The 10,803-nt window shown below is 39.3% G+C and overlaps 1 protein-coding gene across 1 annotated transcript; it reads left to right on the top strand.

Moving 5' to 3' along the window:
- Positions 1-4,318: 4,318 nt before the first annotated feature.
- cyp24a1 (cytochrome P450, family 24, subfamily A, polypeptide 1) lies at positions 4,319-9,580 on the top strand. Its single transcript, XM_077013612.1, has 12 exons — positions 4,319-4,558; positions 4,716-4,906; positions 4,994-5,087; positions 5,176-5,269; positions 5,409-5,500; positions 5,769-5,880; positions 6,438-6,583; positions 7,004-7,170; positions 8,272-8,350; positions 8,624-8,821; positions 8,935-9,046; positions 9,157-9,580. The coding sequence occupies exons 1-11, from the start codon at positions 4,319-4,321 to the stop codon at positions 9,043-9,045; spliced, it is 1,524 nt and encodes a 507-aa protein (XP_076869727.1). The 3' UTR covers position 9,046; positions 9,157-9,580.
- The last annotated feature ends 1,223 nt before the right edge of the window (positions 9,581-10,803 follow it).

Genomic DNA, 10,803 nt, shown 5'->3' with positions numbered 1-10,803 from the left:
TGAAGAAAACCTTTCTGTGATGTGTTTGCAGGTGTGTGTGTGTGTGTGTGTGTGTGTGTGTGTGTGTGTGTGTGTGTGTGTGTGTGTGTGTGTGTGAACACATGAGTGTCAGCTTGTAACCGAACCCACTGACCTTCTATCAGATGGGAGCAGCAGGTTCAAGTCATCAGCTGTGGGCCAGTACTCTGGGTCACGCACTCACTCACACTCTGAGCTCCCAGCACGCTTCCACTGCCATCTGAAAGAAGCAGCTACCCTTCTACCGCTGAAGTATTGATAATGACTGCTTTTGATCTAAGTAATTGTGTTCTTTAATATGCATTTTGTAATATTGTAAAGTAAAAGTTTAACTGCCCAAAGATTTGGGCCATTGGTGATTGTGCAATTGCTGTTTCAACTGTGGACAAACAAGGCATCAGACAAAACGACTATAGTCACTACAGTGTTGGGCAAAATAATTTTTTATTTTCACTCAACCTTGCTGCTAATGTGATTAATTTGCACAAAAACTATTTATTTTTATTACCATTTCTCAACATTTCTGAAACACCAACTCAGGACTACTTATTACTATTCATTTACTATTTATTACAACCACGGCCACTAATTATTTATTACTATATATATTATTACTTCCGATAACATACAGCTTACATCTTATTCCTGTGTATTGTCTTTTATGTACTAAATATGTGAAATGTCTGTTGTGTCAACACCGAGGGAAAGTGGGGAACATATTTTGATTACTTTGTATGTCTAGAACATGTGAAGGAATTGATAATAAAGCCTACTTTGACTTTGACTTTGAAAATGGCCACAGACACTTATGTTTCAAACAAGAAATTGTGATGCAAAACAGCCTTGAACCTCAGATAAAGTTTACTGTAAATTTCAGTGTCTAAAGTGTCTCTGACCCTTACAGATTCTACCTTTTATTGATGAATGAATGAATGAATGAATGAATTGTTCAACTTGTATAGCGCCTTTCTAGAACCCAAGGTCGCTTTACAATTTTTATACAGATACAACTCTTACACACCCAATCACACACCAGCGAGAAGCGGCAGCCAATTGCGCACAGCGTACTCTCAACCGGGATCCACAGCCCCCTGGGGGACTGAATGGGGTGCAGGAAGGGGAGAGAAGACAGACCCTAGTGGCAGAGCACCATCCACTACTGGGCATACAAGCACACACACATTCATGCACACACACTCAGACAACTGCTTTTTAATGGACATGAAGAGACAGACACACAGTCAGGGAGAATTTTGTCAGGGAATCAGGGAATGCCAATTTACCTAATCTCCATGTTTTTGATGGTGGATGGTCCCACCAATGGGAAATATCTGAACTCTGAATTAATTGCAAATGTTAGGTAACATTTTTATAGTTTTTTTTTCTTTTTTTTAATAAATACCAAAGAACTTACATGCACACATTGTTTGTTATTGCATTCTTGACCATATTTTGCAACTGCAATATCTTTGAACGTTTGCTTACACTAGTTAGCTAGCATCTAAGGCTAACATAGCACTAGTAGCTAGTGAGCACAGATTAGCAAATGAATAGGTAAAGTAGAAGAGAAAAGAGCAGTAGCCTATCTATATTTTGAAATATTCAGATATTATCATTTGCTGATTGGTGATTAGCTAGCTAGCTAGCTAGTTAGCTTACATTGATTCTAATTATGTTGAAAATGAAGCCTGTGTAGATTGGTAACTTATCGACTGTCTAGCCATATACAGCAGGCCTAAGAAAACAAACTTTCTTTACCTTGGTACCTTCTTTACCATGGTTGTGTACTATATAGTTCTGAATAGCCCACTGTGTATTTCAATGTTAGCTAGTTTTGCTTATTCTAAGGGATGAAGTAAAATTGAATGATTTTTGTATGATGCCTCTTTCCCTGATGCTGATCTGCTTGTGGCCATTTTGTGTGATGTCCAGTTGTATAAGACCTGATGATGTTTTACCAAGACCTGTAACTCTGCAAATATCCCAGAATACAACTTTGATGAAATTTTATGATAAGATATATGTGCATTTACTGCAAGTGGTTGAGCAGTGGTTGAAATATGTGAATATAAACAAATCTGTTTTTGTTTTTTTTTTTTAACTATACTGGTTACCTTTATATTAATCTGTTTTAATTTTAATCTTAAGCATCAATGTTCTCATGATGGATTACACATTTGGAAAGTAAAGACATTGTTTGCAACGTTGTGGAACATTACACTTAGTACCAGAATCTATAAGATGTAGAAATGTGGCATCATTTCAAAATGTGTAGTGCCTGGGGTAAGGGGTGGGGGGGTTCTTTAGGGTGGGGGGGCATGTTCTTAAGTTTAAAAATAACAAATACTTCTAAGTGTTTGGTTACAGGCCCCAACAGGAACTTAGCATTGCAGTTTTGTTTCCCAGTAAGCATCATAACACAAGAGCCATTGTGATAGCTGAGCACATATCATGTTACCCATTATCAACCATTTAATTATGATTGCACTGTAAATATTACAGAAGAGCTGCCAATTTCATTCACACTTCATGGAAAAAAAATGAGAAGATGGCATTACCAAGCTAGATTACAGCCAGCACAAAAACAGACACACTCCCAGAATCTCAGTTGACTATGTGTTCTTAGATTATAAGATTAAAGGCAACGGGATTCTACACGTCTCTTCCTGCCACAATTCAGGGTGTCACCCAGTAGAAGTTAAAGTGGTCTGTGGTATAGAGTACTGCACTGCCACTATTTTGTCATTCCTTTAATCCTGCATGGGTAGATCCTCCTCTTATGGCTCATGTCGGTTCCTGCCAGGAAAGCTCAGCTTTAGGGGGTTATGCTACCTGTACCCAGCACCCTGATCTCAAATATCGCAGTGGAAGCTGTAATTAGTGCAGAGTCCATTTTGGGAATGCTAGATTAAAGCACTGGTAGGTGTAAGTTTGGAATTGCTTTGCTTTGTACTGCAATGTGTCACTGGGCCCAAATCAGCAAAACCACGGCAATCAGCGGGCGGGCTCACCGCTTGAGAAGTGTGCTTGAGTTGGTCCTCTCCCTGATGATTCAGAGTGATGTCAGCTAGTCAGGGGCATCTCAGGTCAAATATTTTCACTGAGAAGACAGGGCTGTTCTTCAAGAACATTCAACTGTGATGACTCTGTGAGTGGCAGCTATAAAGCATCTGCAGTTTGGTAGGCAACGTTGGTACCGACCCTGCTGGGCAAACTGACCACACCAGACACGACTGCCCCAGACACACTGACCACCCCAGACACTGACTGCCCCAGACACACTGACCACCCCAGACACGACTGCCCCAGACACACTGACCACCCCAGACACGACTGCCCCAGACACACTGACCACCCCAGACACTGACTGCCCCAGACACACTGACTGCCCCAGACACACTGACAACCCCAGATACACTGAGCACCCCATGCTAAAAGCTTTGTTTCATTTGTATCTTAACTACGATAATTTAACTAATAGCAATCTGAATTTTTATAATGACTTTACTTAAAACAATGTATGAAGTGAATAATAATAATAATAATAATTCTGTGTGTGCGATTATGTGTGCAGAGGCCCTATAATTTTACAAAGGATTTTACAAATGTTTCAACAAAAAAAAATTAAAAAGTGAAACATATATTACATATTATCAGTGATTATTTACGCATATGCTCATCCATGCAGTATACTCGAGACTTGGCAACTAGTCAGCTGGTGGTAAACACAGCACTACGCTATAGTGCGTCACGTGACGCAGGCGTTCTCCAGTGAAAGTGCGTAACACGCATAAGCAGTAAACTTTGTATAATGTCTCGTGTGAAATGTAAGCGAAATTATATATTCAATTCCATATATGAATATATTTGCGTTTAGACACATACATAAGCGATGGGGCTACCGGGTGCCATGAGCACATAGAGGATTTGGCAAATATTGACCCAACAGGAGAAGCGTGGTGGTAATATTTACACAGAGAGGAGTTGAGGTTGAACTAATCGCAGGAGCCTGAACTCTTCAAGCGAACCGCGTCACCTCCAGTATGTGTATTTATAAGGGAGGGGGGGCAAGGGCACTTCCTCGGTCTATGTGGGGTCATGCGATACTTACAACATTGATCCATAAATGAATAGTGGGCTCGACCACCACATCTTGAAATCCTGATCTGTGATTGGCCCCGTGTCCGGCTGTGATAAACCCTACCACGGGTATATATATTCTAACGCGTTTAAGGAAAAGGAGCAACTTTATAATAACAAGGCACGCGGTTACTAGCAAAATATCATCGATTAGGCTACCATGAGGGCGCAAATACAAAAAGCTCCTCAGATTTTTGATCTGCTGAAGAAGAAGTCGGTGGGGCTGCAGCACTGCAAGCCCACATCCTCCGTCTGCGTGTTAGACTCCAAGGATGCTGTGGAGGTCCCGCCTTGCACACCGGGTCTCGACTCCATCCCGGGACCCACCAACTGGCCACTTTTTGGCAGCCTCATTGATCTCATGCGCAGAGGAGGTTTGAAAAGGCAACACGAGGCACTGGTACATACTACTACGAAAAATAATAATAATATTACTAGTAATAGCAAATAATAGTAATAATAATAATAGTAATTGTTGTTGTTGTTTAAATTTGTTTTTAATACTTAAGATAACTTTTCTTTTTGTCTGTATGTTTTTTTTTTTTCAAATGTTATAGGTTGATTACCATAAGAAGTTCGGAAAAATCTTCCGGATGAAACTTGGCTCGTTTGAATCGGTTCACATTGGCGCTCCGTGCTTGCTGGAAGCGCTTTACAGGAAGGAGGGCAGATATCCTCAGAGGCTAGAAATTAAGCCCTGGAAAGCATACAGGGATCTGAGGAACGAGGCGTACGGACTCCTTATCTTGTAAATATACCTTAATCCATCTTTACTGTCACGTTTTCGAGGCATGCTTGTCTTGCCATGTTGCAATAATCGTGGATTATTCTGCAGGGAAGGGAAAGACTGGCAGAGAGTGAGAAGCGCCTTTCAGCAGAAACTGATGAAACCGACCGAGGTGGTGAAGCTGGATGTGAAGATTAACGAGGTGAGCACATCATTCCAAAACAACATTTTCTCATATGTGAATGTGTAAAAAAAAAATGACGTGATGTGTTTATTTTCGTTCTTTGAAGGTTTTGGCCGATTTCACTGATAGAGTTGGATCGGTTAATGTCGATGGGAGGATCAATGACTTGTATTTTGAGCTGAATAAGTGGTCTTTTGAAAGTAAGTTTCATCGTAGTCTTGTTTTGTTTTGGGTTGTTTTGTGTGTCTTGTTGTGACTATGTTTCGTTTTACACTAACATCTTGACATTAAATTGCTATTTAAATATGTAATATATTTGAAACGTTTATTTTCCTACAGCCATTTGCTATGTGCTGTATGACAAACGATTTGGGCTTTTGCAACAAAACGTCAATCAGGAGGCGATGGATTTCATCACAGCGATAAAAACGGTATGCAATGTATCTTACGCACAATGAAGTTTATATTTCAACTATTCCAATACTCACGTTAACGATAACGAATAGTTAGTTAAAATTTTATAAAACTGAAAGTTCGTTGAGCCACGTTTCCTTCTTGAAACAACTGATGCATCGAGGGTTTAGTTGCATATTTCTTTGATACACCGTGTAGTCTCGTTCGCAATGTGGTACTGTTGATTGGCACAAGAAAACCATCAACATACAATTGTTTAAACAATGTTACGACTCTGATCTACAGATGATGAGGACGTTTGGCACGATGATGGTAACGCCAGTCGAGCTCCACAAGAGCTTCAACACCAAGACGTGGCGGGACCACACTGACGCGTGGGACCGCATTTTCAATACAGGTATTCCCTAATGCTTAATCTCATCATGAGTGACCCATAAAGCGCCATTTTCAGTCAGCTGATCATATATCATCTCACTGCTTTCCCCCTTGAGTTCCCCCCCAACGGACCCACTGTCCCCACACTGATCACACTGATCCTGCGTGGGGGGGGAGTGACGCGTAGTAAACTGGTTGACCTACGTGCCGTGTGAACGCAACCAACCAAATATTTGTAGTAGAGAGAACAGGAGGGGGAGGGAACGAGAGGTGGTGGTGGGGGGGGGGGGGGGGGGGGTCTATGTGAGACCCGTAGTTATTTTACTGGTCCATTATTGGCTAGCGAGTATCTGTCACGGGTTCAGTAACACTTCGCTTTCCCACAAATAATTAATTGCAGCAGTGCTGTGCTGTTCTGGGATCAGTCGTTATCTTGAGCCATACAAATTAAAACGATAAATACACCGACAATTGTTTGTACAGAAGAATGGTCACGTGTCATACAGGCTACGTTCATTCTGCAGAGCTTTGCTTTTATGATGAATAACAAAATATATTTTTTTATTTATTTTTTAACAGCCAAGCTCTATATTGACAAGAAACTGAAGAAGCAGTCTAACGGACAAAGTGAAGACTTCCTCTTGGACATTTACAACAACAGTCAACTCACAATGAAGGAACTTTATGCGGCAACAACGGAGCTTCAGATAGGCGGTGTGGAGACAGTGAGTATCAGAATCAGAATCAGAAATACTTTATTGATCCCAGGTGGGAAATTGCACTTATTACAGTAGCAACCTAAATAGGTATAAGCCCTCCCAAGAAGTAAATTACAGCAAGAAAAATTAACTTAAAATTATCTAAAACTATAAGGGCTTATAATACAATGAACACGCGTTCACAAACATGGACACCGCGCTACAACAATCACAATTAAATCACGACCGAGCCCAGTGTCGGTCCACGTCTTTAAAGACCAGCTCATTCAAGCACTGAAGTAGTCAGTATCATGAGGCAGACGTACTTTCAAACAGTACACAACGACCCAACAGCAATGGCATATGTCTGGTTATTAGTCATTGAGTCAAGTAGTTTTGTGCACTACTGTTCCAGAATGACAAAGCAAACCTTCTCTCTCTACTCAGACTGCCAACAGTATGCTGTGGGCTATTTTCAACCTCTCACGGAACCCCCATGCCCAGGCCAAGCTGCTGAAGGAGATCAGGCTTACAGTGCCCACCGGGCACACCCCATGTGCCGAACATATCAAGAACATGCCCTACCTCAAAGCATGTCTGAAGGAATCCATGAGGTAGGACGCTGTCATCTTTAACATTGTCACCATCATGTTATCATCATCATAGTAACCATCATCATCAGGAAACGGATTGATATGGTTTTGTTTAAAAATAAAACAGCCACAGAAAAATCATCAGTGTATCAGTAATGAATGCTGATATAGTCCATTTTCAGTTGGATTCACTCTTTATGGTGTAAAAAACACTTAATGGCCACAGTAGGAGTTGTTTGTGACAAAGACGAGTCATTGGGCCACAGTATTATTCATTACAGTATTAAACTGAAAATAAATACCAACCACTCAGTAAAAAAAGGGAAAAAATTATTTAAAGACTCATTTTTAAATAGGTACTGATCTTATACAGAAACAATTTAGCATAATTTACCAATAATTATAGTAATAATAATAATAATAACAAAAACTTCTTAACTAGATACCATTTAACAACTATCTTTTATCAAGTACTTTAGCATATAGTGAGGGCATTGTAACCCTTGAAGCTACCAGAACCAGCTGGTGAATGAATCTCACTGTGTAGCTTGTCTTGCCCTTATCTGAAGTTTTCAAGACTATTTTTCTAGGATTAACTGACCTGCAGCTTGTCTTTCTGTGTTTTTAAGCACCCAAAGACCAAATTAATTTACAATTCAGGACGATGTACTTTCTGAACAACTGAACAAAAATGAAATAGGTTGCAAAGTCTGACATTGAGCTCGTCTCAGTTTGTCAGTCAGTAGATTGATTGCATTACCCTGGAGAGTCAGGACCCAAAGCCAAACCCAGTGAGAAAACAAACTAATGATTTCAGAGTAGATCCTGACAGTCTTGTTATTGTTAGAAATTCATCAAACGATTATATATATATACTGTTCCAGCAGACATGTAATGAGACATGAAAGAAAAGAGGACATTCAGTGAGGATAATACTGTAGAATGGCCTTAGGACATGATATAGTGTTTGTGGCATTATCAGGCCTTGATTTATATGTAGTCATGTATGGTATTTTATAATGGGTTCATACCTCTCATCTTATGCATGCTTACTTGAAATAAGTCATTCTCAACATGGCATCAAGACTTAATGTGTTTTCTCCCCCTTTCTCATGTACACAGACTCTCACCATCTGTGCCCTTCACAAGTCGGACTCTGGACAAAGACACAGTGCTGGGAGATTATACTTTGCCTAAAGGAGTGAGTTTCTCACTGTTGGTGTTCGCTCTATACTGCCCTCTACAGACCTACCTCCCTCATTACAAGTCCTGATACGCAACAGAAGACATATACATAAAAAATAAGCATTAAAGTTTCCAAAAAAAAACCCCTCCACAAATTCAGTTTGGTTTAACTTTGGATGACTTTAGAGCTGTGTAAATATTACATTCGCGACTATATTCGTAAATATTGTTTGAGGAGCGTGTCATTATTTGCATTTCATCATGCCTTACCCTTTGTTCCGTTCTACAGACGGTGTTGATGATAAACAGCCAGGCGATAGGTACTAATGAAGAGTACTTTGACAACGGGAAGCAGTTCCGACCGGAACGTTGGCTCGAGAACAAGGCGGCCATCAGTCCCTTCGCTCACGTGCCTTTCGGTGTAGGCAAGAGAATGTGCATCGGTCGGCGGCTGGCCGAGCTGCAGATACAGCTGGCTCTGTGCTGGGTACGGTCCGACTCCTGCACTAGACAGCACCTTCAGCATCCTTAAGGAGATCTCGACCGTTGCCTTCACAAATACTTACGTCCGGCTGTTGCTACTTCTGTGCTTTGTTGCAGTTAATTCGTGACTATGAGATCGTGGCCACGGATTTTGAGGCAGTGGAGTCGGTCCACTCGGGAACACTCGTACCCACTCGTGAGCTCCCCGTGGCTTTCGTCCGCCGATAAGGTACGACGAAACTCGAAATGTAAATAAACATCTACAAATAATTGTGAATATGTAAAGTCAGAGATAATATTCAATAGTTCCTTCAAGCTTTTTCGTGTTATATTTTGCAGACTCCGGATGCCAGTTTTACGTTGAAACAAATAACTCCATAAGATTGTGTCAAGAAGTGTCGACAATGCTTCGTTTTGCTGCTAGATTGCTGCTAAATGTATCAATGTGATTTCTCTGGATATTTCAGATATTTACATTTTGGTTTACACTGTAACTGATGAAGATACACAAATATTTAGTTTTTTATTGTAAGTGATTAATATGGATAAATATATACATGTAAATAGTTACAGACATATTTTACGTTATATACTAACAGCTAAATTGCTATTTGTTAGTTTAGGGAAAGAAATCTCACTTTTATCTCGTTTTATATGTACATGACCTATTTTATTAAAATTGTTATTTTTAGCCTGAAATAGGCTATAAAACACCTTACAATACAATCAAAAATATTTTAATTTATTTTGTTCTATATGTATATTTACAAAATAAATAATGTAAAACCAGACAGTTCCAGTAAAAGAGGAATATAATTTTGTACATAGATGTAATATACTAAAAATAGTACTACTGTTATTATTATTATTTGTTATAACAAATATTTTTTGCTTTTAATCTGTAATGTGTCTGTACTATGAAATAAAAAATAGAGCCATTTTAACAATTTGTGTAGATTTGTTGCAAGTTTTCTCAAATTATTGGTAGCTAATTCAAACCACGCAATACTGTCGTCACATGCTTATACTGTTCTCCTATGTTACACGCATTTGCAAAATGTCTGTAAAAACCGTTTGAGTCATATACAATCAATGCTATATTATATTAGCCTGTTATTATACAATAAACTTAACATTAAAACCATTTAGATACTAAAATATAAACCTAAATATGTAAGTCATAAACAACGTTAGAACTCTGTAAATGAAGGGAAATGTGAAATATAGTATTGTAAATGAATGTTTCAAAATAAATAACTTATAAGCATGATCATACAAGTTTCGTTCATTTTAGCTATTAGCGACATTAGCAGGCTTTGGGCTTTTGTGTGAAAGTGTCCTTAAGAAATCATGAGTTAATGAGAGGGATTCAAACAAACCAAAAAAACGACATGCTAGCTATCTTAAAACCATGATACCATTTCTCTGTACATTTCAGTGACATAGGCTAGATAGTGGAGCTACAGGGTATAAACGGAATACGTTTTGTCATAGTTGACTAAGACGGCAAATTGTGGATTCATTTTCTTTTACTAGGTTCATCAAGTTTAGTGGACGTCATGTCCAGTTATTAAGCAACTGATACAATCGGAGGTAATCTGAGGTAATCTGAGTTTGTTTCAGATAATCTACCGTTGACACACTTTCTTTTCTGTGTTTTTGTGGTCCAATGAACAATGTTCAGGCGATGAGGAGAGTCTGTGTAGATATACATTCCAGTAATTTAGGCACGCAGGTCTTGGTCTGATGACTGCTGAATTTGTTTAAATATATTATTCGTGTCTGAACATGTTGTCCTTCAAACAAACGTCCAAGCAACTGCAGATCAAACAAAGGCATCGATGTGGCTTAAAAATCGACGTGGTTTAAAAATTTGTGCAAGTGACAACATAAAATATAAGTAACGAACGGAATTCGAACGAACGGAACTGCTCAAGTACAGTACCACATAATGAACAGTTTTCATATAATAAAGCACGATTTGGC

This window comes from Brachyhypopomus gauderio, chromosome 8 (assembly GCF_052324685.1).
Source record: "Brachyhypopomus gauderio isolate BG-103 chromosome 8, BGAUD_0.2, whole genome shotgun sequence".
NCBI classification, from domain to species: domain Eukaryota; kingdom Metazoa; phylum Chordata; class Actinopteri; order Gymnotiformes; family Hypopomidae; genus Brachyhypopomus; species Brachyhypopomus gauderio.
This window is presented reverse-complemented; position numbering and strand designations above follow the sequence as displayed.

What these genes read in the sequence shown, in the direction of transcription:
- cyp24a1 (XM_077013612.1), top strand. Translation starts at nt 4,319, where the DNA reads ATGAGGGCGCAAATACAAAAAGCTCCTCAGATTTTTGATCTGCTGAAG. An exon ending in AGATAGGCGGTGTGGAGACA is followed by an intron (nt 6,584 to 7,003) that starts GTGAGTATCAGA and finishes CTCTCTACTCAG; the next exon opens with ACTGCCAACAGTATGCTGTG. An exon ending in TGTCTGAAGGAATCCATGAG is followed by an intron (nt 7,171 to 8,271) that starts GTAGGACGCTGT and finishes TCATGTACACAG; the next exon opens with ACTCTCACCATCTGTGCCCT.